The sequence below is a fragment of the Dasypus novemcinctus genome, chromosome 22 (genome assembly GCF_030445035.2).
Source record: "Dasypus novemcinctus isolate mDasNov1 chromosome 22, mDasNov1.1.hap2, whole genome shotgun sequence".
NCBI lineage: Eukaryota > Metazoa > Chordata > Mammalia > Cingulata > Dasypodidae > Dasypus > Dasypus novemcinctus.
In genome coordinates, this window is record NC_080694.1 from 63,298,673 (window position 1) to 63,316,839 (window position 18,167).

General features: G+C 37.7%; 1 protein-coding gene across 1 annotated transcript; it reads left to right on the plus strand.

Annotated features, from left to right (window-relative positions):
• Positions 1-7,570: 7,570 nt before the first annotated feature.
• On the plus strand, positions 7,571-8,512 carry LOC101435573 (olfactory receptor 2W3-like). The gene has a single exon (XM_012531231.4). It carries the CDS (start codon positions 7,571-7,573, stop codon positions 8,510-8,512), a length of 942 nt encoding a protein of 313 aa, XP_012386685.4.
• The last annotated feature ends 9,655 nt before the right edge of the window (positions 8,513-18,167 follow it).

Here is an 18,167-nt window from a genome sequence, read left to right on the forward strand (position 1 = left end):
CTACCCTCTTCTCTCCAGCGTGGCTTGTCCATCTGTTCACCTCTCTCTGTGCAGCTCTCCCACTGGAGCAGACCGCCAGCGTTTCCTTCTAGATGACTGTGGCCATCGTGATTGTCTCCCATTTTCCAGTACTGGTTTCTTCCAATCCATTGCAGGCAGAGTATGTTCTAAATTCTAAATTCAGTCCTTACTTTAAATCATTCAACACTCCTCAATTTTTTTTACATAAAGACAAAACTCCATGAAATGTGCTACAAGGCCACGCACACCGAGCCATTCTGAGTGAATGTCACTCCGTCATCACACTCTACCATACTGAGGTTTTTCAGCTTCTCCCAAATGCCACACTCTCCTTTTTAAATCAATTTTATTGACACATATTAATAAAGCAATCCATCCGAAGTGTACAATCCCTCCAAAGACGCCACATGCTCTCTTTACTCTAGTTCTCTCATCCTGATGTTCTTTAGGATGTGAGATACTTCTTCCGAGAACACCTCTCTCGACTGCTGGGTTTTAAGTCAGTGCCCGGGGCACAAGTATATGCCGCCCAATCACATGACATATCATGCTATATTACAGTTGCTTTTTCATTGACTCCAACACGGGACTTTAATCTCTGTGAGGGCAAGGATCACCTGTATCTTATTTGCAATATTACCCTAGCGTTCAGCACAGTGTCTTTTATATGGTAAACACTTGTGTGGGGGGAAGGGATTTTTTTTGTATTATTTTTTTCAAAAATACTCCCCAGTCTTTCATTCCATGCAAGACACCTGCAATTGACTAAACTATTAGGGACTTTGAATAAAGGATGGGCTAGAAAAGGTCTGTGAATTGTAAAAAAAGAGAAGACACTGATGAAAAATAAATTTAAAAATTAGGAAGACAACAGTATTGTTTGTTGTGGTGGGTCAGGCAATAACTGGGAGAGAAGAAATAGGACAGTAAGAGTGCAGACATGGCCAGGCAGAAGGGACTTCAAGGTCAGCATTTGCTTCATGCCTCTACTCAAACGATCATAGGCCAAGCGAATCCCTCACTGTTCAGAGGCTCCAGTGGGCTTCACAGCTCTAGTTCCAGCCTGCTGCCTTGGTGCAGCTGGTGACGGAGGCAAACACCACAGCTCCTTTAAAGCCCAGCATCCGAGAGCCACACGTGGCCGGGAGCACTTCCAAGGAAGATAACTGCTCTGATAATGAAGCATAAGCATTTCCTAAATTAGCTCCCTTATCTTTACACCAGTGCAAAAGGTGTCCTTGTTGTCATCCCCTCTGGACAGATAGAGACTCTCAAGTGGATGTAATCTGCCTGAGGCCTCAGAGCTCCAGGAGACTGAGCCTCAGTTCACAGAAGGTGGGTTTCACCACAGTGGACTTACCCACTATCTTTACTGCCCTCCCCAGAACTGAGCACGTGCAGACCGAGGGTGAAGGTGGAAGAGAACAGCAAGCCAGAGCCACCCATGAGCCCATTACCTCCCACGTCCCCAAATTTCAGAACCTATTGCCTGTCAGGTCCTTGAAAGTCTTCTTGTGTTCTGAGCCTAACAATTTCCCATAGCCGTGACAGTGTGCCTGAGAAAGAGGCTGAGCTGCAGGTGTACCTGGGCCTGTCCAGAACCAGTTCATCTGAAAGACTAAAGTTCTAGTAGATAATTCAACAAGGTAAAGGTGTACATTTATTTTGTTTACTCTCTGTTTTCTTAACCAGGATATAAACAGTTCAAATATTAAATCATTTGATTCCTCAAAGAACTCTCTGAAGTACAAACTATTATTCTCCTCATTTTACACAGAGAAAATTGAGACACACGGAGTTTAAGTAATTTGTCCAAGATCTCTTAGCTGCTCAGTGGCGTTACTGGGATCTGAAACCATTCTGGCTCCAGAGTCAGGGCTCTTGACCACTAGGCTGTTTATTTCTCCACTAACTATTGCTTACCCAAGTGAAGATATCAGGATAAGGGTGAATGTGCAGGACTCCATTGCAGAAGAAAACCCCAGGAGCTATTAATTTAGAAATCACCAACATAGGAATGGTATTTGAGTCCAGGGAAAAGGGAGCTATTGCTCAAAATAATGTTGTAGTGAATTGGATCCAAGGTGAGAGGAGAATTAACACTCAAAAATCATGAAAAATATTGATGCTGCTATTTCTTTTTACATGCCATGTTGTCAGCTTTTGATACTTTTGCTTATTTTCATTCTTGGAGTACTATGTTTTGTTAGGTTCCATGGCACAATGGAGTAGAAAAGAGTTTACATGGAATCCAAAAAAGAGACAAAGAAAAATTCAATGAAAATATTACTGATAATAGCAACAATATAACTAATCTTTATTACATTGGTACTATATAGGTTAATATGCTATCCAACATAATTACGTATATAATCTCATCCATACACTATATGTACTTTAATATCTGTATTACACAGATAAGGAAAGTGAGTAGAGAGAGCAGTTAAATATCTTGACCAAGGTCATACAACAGTAAAGGTGGAAAATAAGAAGAACAAAAAGAAAGAAAATTAAAAATTAAAACAAAACAAAACCCACAAAAAACCACACAGGTAAAGGTAGAGCCATGATTTAAAACCATGCTTGATTTGAAAAATTCATGTTTATATTTTGAAACAATTGTCATAATATACTGCTTATACATTTCATATGTATATGCACATATATATATGTCCTAAGAAAAATTGTAAATTTAATTTTTAAAATGTGCATTTTTATCAAAGTAATACTTGCAAAGGGTAAAGGTACAAAAAGCACAAAAAGGTTTATCATAAAAAAACAAAAATTTCATACTATACCTTCCCACATGGAACTGCACACTGCAAGGATGAAATATTAACTATTGCTAATTTTAGTGCACTGTAATAATTTTATATATATATTTATATCTTGATTTCTTGATCTACCAATTTCAGTATCTATGGATAAGGCTTTCACTGATACCACCAGCTGTTTTATTATAATTGTCATTGTTTCATTTATTGTAACTTTTATGACATCCTCAAACTTCCATATTGCGTTCCACTACATTTAGATACTCTGTGTCTTCTTGCTTTCCTCCCTCCTCTCTTCCTATCACACACCTCCACTCTTGTTGGCAGTTAACTTTTGCATGGTCAAGATTGACCTCAGCTTTCTAATGTTTCCAAATCGACTACAGGTGAAGGATAATCCTATTAGCAAAATTGCCTTAGAAAAAATTACAATTATTCCATATATCTCAGCACATTTCACCCATCTGATACCTGAAGATAATTTAAGTACGAAGAGGAAAATATAGGAGCAACCTATAGCATTTGCCACATTCTCCATGTGCATTCCTCTGTTTTACATAATGTATATTCTGCCTATACTTACTGGTTTAAAAATTTGCAAAATTTTAACTAAAGATTCTTGCATATTTGAACCATGTTACTCTTTGATCATGAGACAATACACATTACATTTTTTTTCTCCCCATCCCCCCACCCCAAGTTGTCTGTTCTCTGTATATATTTGCTGCGTGATCTTCTTTTGTCCGCTTCTGTTGTTGTCAGTGGCAGGAGAATCTGTGTTTCTTTTTGTTTCATCATCTTGTTGTGTCAGCTCTCCATGTACGCAATGCCATTCCTGGGCAGGCTGCACTTTCTTTCGTGCTGAGTGGCTCTCCTTATGGGGTGCCTCTTTGCTTGTGGGGCTCCCCTACACAAAGACACTCCTGCATTGCAGGGCATTCCTTGCACACATCAGTGCTGCACTTGGGCCAGCTCCACACGGGTCAAGGAGGCCCAGGGTTTGAACCAGGGACCTCCCATTTGGTAGGCGGATGTCCTAACCACTGGGCCCAAGTCTGCTTCCCCACATCACATTGTTCTAGTAAATTGATTCATATCCTTTTGAAAATTTGTTTTCTGTAGGTGCAATGTCCAGTTTTCCCACCCAAAAATGCTAGTTTTAGCAGTTGAAATTCAACCATAATAATATTATGGTTGAATTTATTTTTTTTAATCTAACAAAATTTTGAACTATTGAATACTCATGTATTTTTTTCTTTGCTTTAGAAAATTTTCTCATGTGGAGACATTTCATTAGCTTTGATTTCTCTTATGTGGACCTCTTTGACCTTCAGTTGGACCAAACCAGTAATTAAAGGACTCAGTTCATCTCAGCTGGATCTAATGGGAGATATTGGAGTCATGGGCTAACACTATCTTTCTGTTTTAGCTCCACAGCATTTAGAAACCTGTTTTGAGAGTCAAAAGGGCTGGATTTGAACATTGCATCTACTACTTCCTAGCTGTGTGCTTTGGTAAGTTACTTAAAGCTTCTGTACCTCTAATTCAGTTATGAAGATGAAATAAGACAGTCCACAAAAACACTCAGCACAGTGCCTGGCACTAAGGGCTCAAAAACATTGATAATAAGTATATATTCATTTTTGAGTTTTTCATGAATGTTTCTTCCAAGATTCTATACATCAATGAGGTCAACTGCTATATCTTTCAGTAATTGTTACAGTTCCAGGATTTAACACAGAGTTTGGCATGTAATAGCTTGGTAAGTATCCACTGAATATAGAATTAGCTTTTAATATAAATATTCCCAGGAATTTTTATTTCAAAAATGCACAAGTTGACTAACTTCTCAGACGTAAGGCTGTATCAACATATTTATTTGCAGATCCCTTTTATACTTAGAATATAACTCCCAGTGAAAAGATTTATTCTCAGGCCTCTCATTAATTTAAACTGCCGAAGTTGTTTTGCCTTGGCCACTAATACTGCTTATTATATATACATATATATTTTTTTGTATTTTAAAAGAATGTCCTGTCTCATGATGTTTTTCTTCTTGTGTCTCTAATTGCACCGTTTTGTTACATCACCTTGCTGCACCTGCCTGACATGCCAGCTCGCTGGATTCTTTGGGAGGCACTGGGAACTGAACCAGGGGCCTCCCATGGTAGACAGGAGCTCAATTGCTTGAGCCGCATCTGCTTTCTCATAAAGCTCTAGATGTACCTAAAGGACAGGTGGCACTGAAAGCTGTAACTTCACAATGACCTTGCAAGGTAATGAAATTATTTCACAAGACCACAGACAGTATTGAGTCAAGCTCTTCTTCAGGAAACATCTTCATCAATTTCAGATGTTTAGATATGTCCCCTCTTTTGACAAGTCATGAAGTCATCTTTGAGTCTTTTAAATGATCTGATTTTGGCTTTGGCACATTCAGACCAGCGTAAAATGTTTACTTCTCTAATTATATAATGCAATCAAGGGAATCTTTGGTTCTAGGAAGTATTAAAGGCTTTTTGATATTTTTCTTCTGCATAGAAAAGTTTTTATAAAGTCCATATTTATGACTTTTAAATTTATCTAACAGTTTGGAACATGATAAAATGATTTGCCTGGATTTTTTGCTTATTTGACAGTTAGCTCTTTCTTGAGGGAAAAAGGATACTATTATTTTTAAAAAGCAAGATAATGCATTCTCTGGATTAAACTTTTTAAAATCAAGTTTATTTTTGGCTTTTATACCATATTTAAAAATTTGCTGTGATGAAGAACAATAGGTCTACCTCTGTTATGTCCAGTTTAAAAGTATCAACTCACAAAAAGAAGAAATTGTTAAATACACTATTCATGGAAAACTACATAGTTGTGACTTTCACAAACTTTTGATCTCATGAAATTTGAGAGTACATGTTTGTAGGCAGGGAAAATAAAAATCTCATATAAAGATTATGAAGATAAGGTGGAATTATATGTTGTTGTGTAGCTAACTGTTGAAAAAGCTTGAAAAGTTATGCCTTGAATTCCATTGAGCAAAATGACATAAACTATTACTATATTTTCATTGTTATGCAAAAAGGCATTGTTAGTAGTCACATTGATAGATTTTTCTCTGACTTGTGACTTGCTAACTCATTGACAAAAAAATGTTATCACAAATGCAATGAACTAATAAACATTTAAAAATTGAACAAGGTTGCTGCAGAGAATTTCAAATTTAAGCAAAATTTAAGCAAAATTAAGCAATTGCACCAAACAATTGACAAAAAAATAGGGGAAAACTTGCTGGATAGATTACAGTAAAACATGCATTTCCATAATCTGCTAAGACCTTTAAGACATGGAAATACCTTAATTACCAATTATAGGTAAATGTTTGGATAAATGACACCACAGCTATGTAATGTTATACAGATGTTGACATTTTTTGTTCATAAACCATATAATTTATCTAAAGCGTACAATCAATGGCATTTGATATAATCAGAGTTAACAATTATTTGTTTATTCATTTTTTTAAAAATATTACATTCAAAAAATATGAGGTCCCCATTCACCCCCACCGCCCCCACCCCACGACTCCCCTCACAGCAACACCCTCCCCCATTATCATGACACATCCATTGCATTTGGTGAGTACATCTCTGGGCATCGCTGCACCTCATGGTCAATGGTCCACATCATAGCCCATACTCTCCCACGTTCCATCTAGTGGGCCATGGGAGGATCTACAATGTCCAGTAATTGTCCCTGCAGCACTACCTAGGACAACACCAAGTCCCGAAAATGCCTCCACATCTCATCTCCTACTCCCATTCCCCGCACCCAGCAGCCACCATGGCCACTTTTTCCACACCAATGCCACATTTTCTCGATTACTAACCGCAATAGTTCATGAATAGAATATCAGTAAGTCCACTCTAATCCTTACTATATTCCTCCTTCCTGTGGACCTTGGCTTGGTTGTGTCCATTCCACACCTATGTCAAGAGGGGGTTTAGATTCCACATGGATACTGGATGCAATCCTTCTGCTTTCAGTTGTAGGCACTCTAGGCTCCATGGTGTGGTGGTTGACATTCTTCAACTCCATGTTAGCTGAGTGGGGTAAGTCCAATAAACCAGAGTGTAGGAGCTGAAGTCTGTTGAAGCTTAGGGCCTGGCTATCATATTGTCAGTCCAGAGATTCAGATCCCCTAGATATATCTTAAACCCCAGCACCAACTACAATTCCAGTAAAGTAACAGGAAAGGCTTTTGAAAAGAGAACATATCTGACTCCAGCTCCATCAAGCAGAAACACCAACAGAGTTAACAATTATTTTTAACAGAATTTTTAAACCAAAGCAAATTCTCACATATAGTATTGAATGAGAGAATATTCAGAACTTAAAACTTTAAACATACCATGATTTAGATTGTGGTAAATGATGTACACTCATAAGAGAAGACTGAAAGAACATAAATCAACACAGTAGCAGTGGTTGTCTCTGGGATGTGGGTAATTTTTCCCTATTTTTTATCTATGTCTGTATTTTCCAAGTATTCTGCAATGATTTGTACTTCTTTGATATTCAAAGAGAAATGAAAGAAGGCAATAAAAAAAGTATCTTCATAAACATATGTTCAGTATCCCCAACAGAATATTAAAATTTTTCATAATTACCATGCATGATTACTTAATATCTCCCTTGCTCTCTGTCAGTTCTTTAGCTTCATTAAGAACCTGGTGTGCCCTCTCTGCTTCCCTGCAGACATGTATTGATTGTCCACTGCCATGAGCAACCAGAGCTGCCAGGATCAGTTCATCTTATTGGGTTTCTCCGACAGACCCAGGCTAGAGCAGATCCTCTTTGTGTTTGTCCTCATCTTCTACCTGGTGGCCTTAATGGGCAACATCATCATTACCTTAGTCTCCTGCCTGGACCCCTGCCTCCACACACCCATGTACTTCTTCCTTACCAACTTGTCCCTCTTAGACATCTGCTTCACCACTAGTTCCATCCCCCAGCTGCTTTTCAACTTGGGTGGCCCAGACAAGACCATCAGTTACACAGGTTGTGCCATCCAGCTCTTCGTTTTCCTGGGACTGGGCACCGCTGAATGTATCCTCTTGGCAGCCATGGCTTATGACCGCTTCACTGCCATCTGCAAGCCGCTCCACTATTCTGTCATCATGCACCCTCAGCTCTGTTGGACGTTGGTGTCTGTGGCCTGGGGGATTGGGCTCATCAACACCCTGGTTATGTCTCCAGTGGTCATGCAGCTGCCACGATGTGGGAGATGCAGGGTGAAGCACTTTTTATGTGAGTTGCCAGCACTGATAAAAATCGCCTGTGTGGACACGGTGGCCGTGGAGAGCACTGTCTTCATCTTATCCGTAATACTTGTCCTGGTGCCCCTGTCTCTCATCCTCACATCTTACAGCTACATTGCCCTAGCGGTGCTGAGAATCAAATCAGCTGCCGGAAGAAGGAAGGCTTTCAACACCTGCGGGTCCCATCTCACCGTGGTCTCCTTGTTCTACGGGAATATTATCTACATATACATGCAACCAGGAAATAATTCTTCTCAGGACCAAGGGAAATTCCTTACCCTCTTCTACAGCTTGGTTACCCCCATGTTGAACCCTGCCATCTACACCCTGAGAAACAAGGACGTCAAAGGTGCACTGAAGAGGCTTGTGTCAAGAAAACAAAGTGACAGTGACTTTTCCTAAGTGCTACTTTTACTTATAATAAATATTTCTCAAAATGAAAATTTAAAACTCACTTAAATATTCTTACCTACCCAATAAAAAACCTCCAGGGGTGAAGCTTGGGAACATGTACTATAAAGCCCCAGATATCATGCTGATGATTAGCTAGATTATGATAAAATTAATTTCTAAACATCTTCTGGGTGGCACCTCACACATTTTCTCCACCTTTCCAAGTATTTAGGCTACATCTAAATAAAACCAACAAAACCGTGAACCAAGGCTTCAATACTGTGGATCAACTAACAAGTTATGTTTTTATGATGATCTTCTTTCTTATTGTTATTTTGTATAGTTGTCATTTTTATCAGGGAATTAAGCCAATGGAGTGTCAAAATATTTACACTACTTTCTGTCATCTGATATCTATAAATTTCATTCTCTAGAGAAGATAGAGCTTTAGGGTGGACAAGGCCTTTGATACCATTTAAATTATTTGAGCTCAAGCACCATTTCACTGACCAATTGCATTAAAATTACCTGGAAATTTTGAAATATTTTTAAATAATCAGTTCCCAAACCAAGAAATTCTAAAGTTTATTAAGTCTGGGAATATTTGGCTAAAAAAGGTCCTTGTGTATTCTTTTTTTTTCTTTAAGGATTTATTTATTTATTTCTCTCCCCTTCCCCCCACCCCGGTTGTCTGTTCTCTGTGTCTATTTGCTGCGTCTTCTTTGTCTGCTTCTATTGTTGTCAGCGGCATAGGAATCTGTGTTTCTTTTTGTTGTGTCATCTTGTTGTGTCAGCTCTCCATGTGTACAGCATCATTCCTGGGCAGGCTGCACTTTCTTTCACGCTGGGCGGCTCTCCTTACGGGGTGCACTCCTTGTGTATGGGGCTCCCCTACACGGGGGACACTCCAGCATGGCAGGGCATTCCTTGCACGCATCAGCACTGCACATAGGCCAGCTCCACATGGGTCAAGGAGGCCCGGGGTTGGAACCGCAGACCTCCCATGTGGTAGACGAACGCCCTAACCACTGGGCCAAGTCCGCCGCCCTGTGTATTCTGATATGGATCTAAGTTTAAAAGCAAATGATCCATTCTGGGTCCTTTCGTTTTACACATTAGGAAACTGAGGCACACTGAAATATATTTATCATCAAACGGACCACAAATAGTAGAACTCAGAATTTAACATTGTCTCTTGTGTATATCAGAATGAGTAAAAATGTTCTCACTTCTTTACAAGAAAATTTATTTTAGGGGTTATTTAAAATAATAATAAAGACACCCATGTGTGTGCAAGTGTGTGCATGCATACACACCTATATAAACACACAACCATTAAGGTGATTGTGCAGATTACACATAATTAATTTTCCTGTAATATATGAGAGACTCAGGATTTATGACCCTGTTTTCCTGATGCTAGATGAAAATGAGATATATTTGAAAGTGTCTTCTCAGTAAGATTCATCTTAAAGACAGGGTTCTAGCCTGGTGAGCCCTTTAAATAGCTACTTAGTCCATTTAAAAAATTTCAAGTAGACATTAATGAATAGAGCTTAAACATAATGAAAAAATCCAAAGAGTTAACCAAATAATTGTATGTTTTCTTTTTATTGGAGACATTTACTTGCACTTATTTGCTTATAAACCATGTTACACAGCTCTTATGGGCTAGGTACCACATTATGTAGTATCTTTTTGCATCCAGTGTAGAAAAGTAATAAGGTGATTTGAAGAGTATAAAAAAGGAGGGTGTTCCTTGAGTAAAACCAGGTAAGGACACTTTTGTTTTTCGGTTCAGAAGGTCATCCTGCCCTTGGCATGTTTCCCTTACCGGTTTCCTCTCACTCACATCATAGCAGCAGTCCTCCTGGCTACAATTGTCTCCTATACAGATGACTACCAAATCTGTGCTAAAAATCTATTCCACCCACCAGGTATTGTATTTCCAACTATGTTCTGACCAAAATTATGGACAAATTTAACTTACTTACATCAAGTTCAACCTATATAAAGCAAAATGTTTTTCTCTCTTGATTCATCATTTCCTGCAATAGAAAGAATATTTACATAGATTCTAAATATTTGAATGATCTTGGCTCATAGCTCTACCTTCATTTGAAATCCTCTGCAACCCCAAGCCATTCAGGTCCTAATTGGTTTTCAGATAAACTATTTCATTTAACAGTTTGATTTCTTCTCCATTTCATCCAAATATAATGGTGCCAGTTATATTTTCTTAAAACATGTATATCAGCCCTCTACTCAGAATCTTTACATTTTCTCCCGTCTCCTCCAAAATAATTTAAAATTTCTCAGCCTAGAATTCACACTCAACCAAAAAAATGGACCATACTTATTTCCTACTCTATTTGTAGATATGACCTCCCTTTTATTTCTAATGCTGTTTATTTAGCCTCTTTCTCTCCCCCCCCCCCCCCCGCCTCCTCCTACCCCCACCCCAAACTTGGTTAGTCTTTCTAGAAAACTTAAAATTTCAAAGACAAGATTTATGGTTATTTCCATATCCTTGATTATATCTTTATTTCCTTATTTCATCATTTTGGCTCCTTACTTTTCCCTTCTTTTTATTTTGGGGGGTTTATATTCTTTTTTTCTAAGTTGTTGAATTAAGAATATATAGGGTTTATTTTTTCTTTATTTATTTTTTTAATGTTATATCAAAAAACTATGAGGTCACCATATACCCCCCAACCCCCTCACCCCACTCCTCCCCCCATAACAACAACCTTCTCCATCATCATGAGACATTCATTGTTTTTGGTGAATACATCTCTGAGCACCACTGCACCTCATGGTCAATGGTCCACACCACACTCTCCCACAGTCCACCCAGTGGGCCATGGGAGGACATACCATGTCCAGTAACTGTCCCTGCAGCACCACCCAGGACAACTCCAAGTCCTGAAAACGCCCCCATATCACATCTCTTCCTCCCACTCCCTACCCCCAGCACCCACCATGGCCACATTCTCCACACCAACCATGGCCACATTCTCCACACCAACGCTACATTTTCTTTGATTACTAATCACAATAGTTCATGAATAGCATATCAGTAAGTCCACTCTAATCCATACTCTATTCCTCCATCCTGTGGACCTTGGAATGGTTGTGTCCACTCCACATCTATATCAAGAGGGGGCTTAGATTCCACATGGATGCTGGATGCAATTCTCCTGCTTTCAGTTGTAGGCACTCTTGGCTCCCTGGTGTGGTGGTTGACCTTCTTCACCTCCATGTTAGCTGAATGGGGTAAGTCCAATAAACCAGAGTGTAGGAGTCCAAGTCTGCTGACGCTCAGGGCATATATATATTTTGACACATCTTTCTCATCTAATATGACCATTTCAGGCTAAAAATTTTCCTTCTAAATACAGCTTTAACAGAACTATAGTATGTTTAGTCTGCAATATCCTTATTATTGTCCAGTTCTAGTTATTTCCTAATTTCCAGAATGATATCTCCTTTATATTAGAATGAGAATTTTAAATTTTCAAGTTTATGAAATTTAAAAATTCATATCTTTGCTATTCATTTTAATTTGATATCATTCTGGTCACTGAAAGTGACCTATATTATGTTGATTCTTTAGTGTTAGAAGTTGCCTTGTGATCTAGTCAATTTTTATTTTATTTCATTATTAGTTTATGCAAGTTTTATTTTGGTACAAGTATTTTTTAACTTTGTCAATGACTCAAACAAATAACGAAAAATATGATTCCTTTGGGTAACTCTGGTACTAATATTAAAACAATTTTAAATTCTAGCTTGTGTATATATTTTTATTTTCCTTCTCCTTTTTGTTTCCATTCCTCCCAATTAGCTAAAAGTCTAGCTTTTCTCATTTCATACTCTTCTGCTGGGATGTTTTACATTTCTGAAACTCTATTTTGTAAGTTAATATGACAATTTTAATACACAATGTCTCTTTTTTCTGCATGGCTTCATCTTCTAAGATTCCATCATTATCCCAAGTACAAGTGATCATCAAATATACTGAGAGCTTCCAATCACAAGAATATCTTTACAGCATACTTCTCATATGAAATTAATTTGCTATGAGGAGGCTCTATTTCTAATTACTTGGTCTGGCTAATTTCTATTCTGTTTTCTGAGGGCAGGGAATTACAGCCAGCACCTGGATTCACTATTTGCAGAGTCACTTTTGCATTTCATAAGTCTTTGTATTGCTGCTCAAACTCCTCCAATTTATGGTAGAAGTTTATTTATTAAGGTTTATTATTGTTTTATTTTTTATTAGAGAGGTTGTTAGTTTACAGAAATATCATGCATAAAGTACAGAGTTTCTACATAACACCCTATTATTAACATCCTGCATTCGTGTGTTACATTTGTTGCAGTTGGTGAAAGAACTTTTAAATTGTACTATTAACTATAGTCCATGGTTTAACTTGGTGTACGTCCATGATTCTTTTAAGTTTTTATTCTATTACCCTACATAAAACCTAACATTTCCCCTTTTAACCACATTCAGATATGATATATAGTTCAGTACTATAAATTATGTTCAAAATGTGCTACCATCACCACTATCCATTAACAAAACATTTGCATCGTTCCAAAAGGAACTCTGTACATTTTAAGCCTTAATTTCCCATTCCTTACCCCACCCTCCCCCTGGTAACCCATATTCTAGATTCTGGCTTTATGAGTTTGCTTATTCTAAGTATTTCATATCAGTGAGATCATACAATATTTGTCCTTTTCCATCTGGCTTAATTCACTCAACATGCTATCTGCAAGGTTCATCCATGTTGTTGCATGTATCAGAACTTCTTTCCTTATCACAACTGAATAATATTCCATTGTGTACATATGCTACATTTTGTTTATCCATTCCTTGGTTGATGGACACTTGGATTGCTTTCATCTTTGACAATTGTGAATAATGTCTCTATAAATATCAGTTTGCAAATATGTTTGACTTTCTGCTTTCAGTTTCTTTGGGTATATCCCTAGAATTAAGGTCATATGGTAATTTCATACTTAACTTTCTAAGGAACCTCGAAACTGTTTTCTACAGCTGCACCATTTCACAGTCCTACCATCAGTGAATCAGTGTTCCTAATTCTCCACATCCTAACCTACAGAAATGTGACAAAAAAAATATAGGGGATTCCCATATGCCATGCTTGCCACATAGTCCTAAAGTATTATTAACAAATGGGAAATGTGGATTGGGGAGTGAATGCATTTTCAAAATTTATCAGAGAGAGAAACAACAAGGTTTTGGCTGAATTTTGGAACTAAAAAAAGGGAAGAGTCCAGGGTAGTTCCAGGGCTTTCTTTCTCAGGGTAATGAGGGCTGGATATTGAGATTCTGGAAATTTGATATACAAAGATAGGAGTTGGTTTCAGAAGATGATACGTTTGGTTGTAAAACCATTGTAATTTTAGATTTCACAAACAATCCATGGGTATAAAGCCAAGAATTCATTTGGTTTAGTATAGAACTCCAGAAAAGTGGTCTAAATTGTAGAACTGAAGATTTATTATATAAATTGATGGTAGTTAGGCATAGGGGCAGTATGGAGAGAGGAGAAGATAATCAGGGATAGAATTTTAGGGAATCTGAACATTGAAGTCTTGCCCAGTGGGAAAGAAGCCTAAGAATCAGAAGTCTAAGGTATAAAAGAAAAACAACACATGAGTGTTATAACCAGTGGATAATATGATTTCATGAAGGAGGAGGAAATCATCAATGCCAAATTACATCAAGTAAGATGACCATTATCTCATCTGTTTGTGTGATGGGAAGAGTACTGGAGATTTTACTAAAAGTAGTTCCATCAGCAGTGGTAGGGGAAGAAAGCAAATAATAACTGTGGAAATGTGGATGGGTGGGGACAAAATATGGATGTTTTGTGTCCTTATCAAAAAGACTGTAAGGTAATGAAAGAGGAGAATTGGAAGGGTTTGAGGGGGAGGGAGGCTGAATTCTATATGTATTTTTTATAATAGGATAGACTTGAGCAGATTTTAGGCTATTGATAAAGATTTAATGGAGTACCAGAAACTGACGATATGGAAGAGATCAGATATAACTAAGTAACAAGGTATCAAAAGAGTTGGAAGTTACTAGAGTTGATAACATCATTGGAAAAAGTCATTCTTTAGTGTATCAAGAATAATACAAGCAGGGAAACGGACTTTGGCCCAGTGGTTAGGGCGTACGTCTACCATATGTGAGGTCCGCGGTTCAAACCCCGGGCCTCCTTGACCCGTGTGGAACTGGCCATGTGCAGTGCTGATGCACGCAAGGAGTGCAGTGCCACGCAAGGGTGTCCCCCGCGTGGGGGAGCCCCACGCGCAAGGAGTGCGCCCGTGAGGAAAAGCCGCCCAGCGTGAAATGAAACAGCAGCCTGCCCAGGAATGGCGCCGCCCACACTTCCCGTGCCGCTGACAACAACAGAAGCGGACAAAGAAACAAGACGCAGCAAATAGACACCAAGAACAGACAACCAGGGGAGGGGCGGGAATTAAATAAATAAATAAATCTTTAAAAAAAAAAAAAAAAAAAGAATAATACAAGCATATAACTAATATAAAAAGTAAAAGGCACAGAAATGTATGCCTAATGGCCTATTTTTTTCCCTGTTTTTGTAGGAAGAAATGTTATTTCTGATATTGAGCGTGAAGAATGTAAAGGTTACGAAAGATATGCAATCAACACTGCTAGATATGGGAAGTGGAAGTTAAGTAGAGAATAATATGTTCACACCTAGTCAATTTGGCAGAAAAGATTGACTCTCTGTTGATATCACATCTCCAGGGCCCTCCTCTTGGGCTGCTCCCCAGAGGTAGTCAAACTCTGGCTACCTGAACTGAGGCTAATGAGGCAGGACACTCTTGGGGCCACTAAAAATAAACATACCCTCAAGCATCTCAATTCCGAAAGCCTGTACCTTGCTTGATGATTGATTATAAAATATCCTTCAGATATAACATCAGCAGATTTCAACCATCTATTTAGTTACTGACTCAACTGTTGGCCCTAATTTTTATTCTCTTTATGCAATAAAACACTCTATGAAATAAGTGGACAATATTCCTGGGAAAACCCTAGGGGTGAAAGAGAGTTATGCTAACAGTAATTTAAAAATGAATTGGTGCTATCTTTATCAGAGTCTGAGTAAGTAGCAATTTTCATTTTCCTTGCCTTTGACAATTAGCATTTTCAAGGATTAGCCTGTCTGAAGGTGGCATATTTTTAACGGATCTGTATTGATTCTAAAGATGCTGTTTTTCCTGCTTTGTTCCCTAACACCTTTCTCCAGTTCCAAGATTAAATTCACCATTTCATAATTACCAAATATACCATATTTGGGGACCCAGCATTTATGTGGTTTCATCTATCTGGTATTAGCTTTCCATCAGCTTGCCCATCTTATAGTTTCATAGAACTGGCGTGGTCCTTTAAAGGCCATCACATGTTTTCTGGAAGGTAGTTAGATATCTGTAATCTTTTTTACTCTTCTATTGAAGAAGATGCCACATTCTTAATCCAACACCTATTCAAATGTTCCCAAGGCCTGCTGGTGTTTTTCTTTTCTTTCCTGCTTCTTTAGACTCAAAAAAGTGGTAGAACTACGTGCAGATTTGATGTCCAGGTGTATACAGAGCAAGTTCTGGGCTGGAAGAGGACTATGAACTCTAGACTTGCTGAATACTCCTGTGCTAGAGAAGTGAAAGGTTGAATTTTATTCTATTCAAACTCAGCACTACATGGTAGATTTTATAGGCATGCAACCTAATATTTATGTTTTGAATCTGTAGAGGTTAATAAAGATGAATACAGGAGAAAGTCTTCATTGGATACTCCTGTCAAATAAGAGAAATCACTTTTTCCTATTATTGTAGATTTTTGCTCTCTTAGAAGTAACAGAAATAGCAATATTGTCAGTAATAATCTTAAAAACAATTACCATAATCACACTGTAACTCATTTATAAGCTTGGAGTTCCATAAGGACTAATACCTCCATTTTAAGCTTTTCTCTGTGCAGCAGGCATACATAATAAAGAATTGTTACAACTTAGCAGGCATGATTAAATTATACCATATTGAAATGCACATTAAAATACTCTGTTAATTTAATCCTATTCTTGTGGTATGATGAATTTTACACGTTTCTTATCTGTTAATCTTTCTTTCTTGATTCAGGTCACTGTCTGTGTGTCACTAAGAACAAAATCATCAAAAGCATGTTCTTGGCTAAGTTATGAGACATTTATATGGCCTCTGGGAAATACCAACCTGCCCAGAAACACTGGAAGAGTCTGTAGCTGGGCACCATGGCAGAAAGGAGAAGCTCCTTCTCTGTGATTCTTAAAATACAGGTATAGCCAGAAGAAATGAAGGTATGTACTAACAACCTTTGATAAGACAAATTCTAGGAGCTAAGGCCATTTTTGCAGTTCTGAGTATCTTGAAACAAGATCTGAAAATCTGGAAGATATAGAAATTAAGAACCATGGAGTCACTGAAGACTGTGCTAGAACTGAGGAATGCTTATTAAAATATGAAAATAGATGTACAGTATTTAAACCTGCTATGATTCAGTATAAAGCTAAAGGCTAATGACTATCTCTTTTATTTGGATGGAGAAACTAGCCAGGAAGTAGGAGTGGCCTGAGGGGTGAAGAGTTTAGAATCTCAAAGCTTATTAATGAAAGGTTTATACTTAGAATCCAAGTATCCTATTCCCATTTATTGTATTTCAAAACATCTTCCAAATTAATTTCTCTCTTTGGTTTCATGGGAACAATGGTCACCAAAGCAATCACTGAAAGGCTTGAGGAATAACAGGATCAGAGGTACCCAGAATTTACAAGGAAAGGCATGATGGAGAAGTGGCAAAATATCCTCTTGCCTACTCATGGATTTTCCTAATAGAAAATGATGTTTCCAAAATTGTTGAGAGAGTTTTGCAAGGTTCCATTCAACACACCATTAGTTAACAACCTAAAGTTTGAACATTCATCATCACTTATTACCATGTATATCAAATGTATGGGTGAAAATTGAAAAATAAAGTTGAGATGAAACTACATTTCCTCAAATATCTCACATTTTTTAGGCAGCTAAAGATTTCCTTATCTGAGAGATAGGAAGACCCTTTAAGAAATACTGTTCAGTATATTTTTTTGCACATTTATAAATTTCTATAGCCCCTAAATTTACTTTTGATAGTCTATTATGTTTTTTTAAGATTATTCCATATTTTCATTTATTCAATAAATATTATTTTTGTAGTCTACTACATGCCAATCTCTTTCCTAGGCTGTGGGGGATAGTATGATGAACAAGACAAATGAGGTCTCTAATTTTGATGAGCTTCATAATGATATTACTCTTGTCAGGTTTTATTTACTACCAAAATTGCATCATGGGATATTTGTGTGTATATGAGAGAGAGAGATAGGGAGAAAGATTTGTTTCTAATAGCATGTCCCACTGGTTTTAATTTTTAAAAGGATGTTTTATCTTAGGTTGATATTTCAGGATGTACAAAGTGAGAAACTGAAGACACGAATTGCAGTCTTATGTTGAAGAATGTAAAAGGAGAGTTATAAAGTGAGAGAAGAGAAAAGACTAAGCATTGGATTGGTGAAAATGG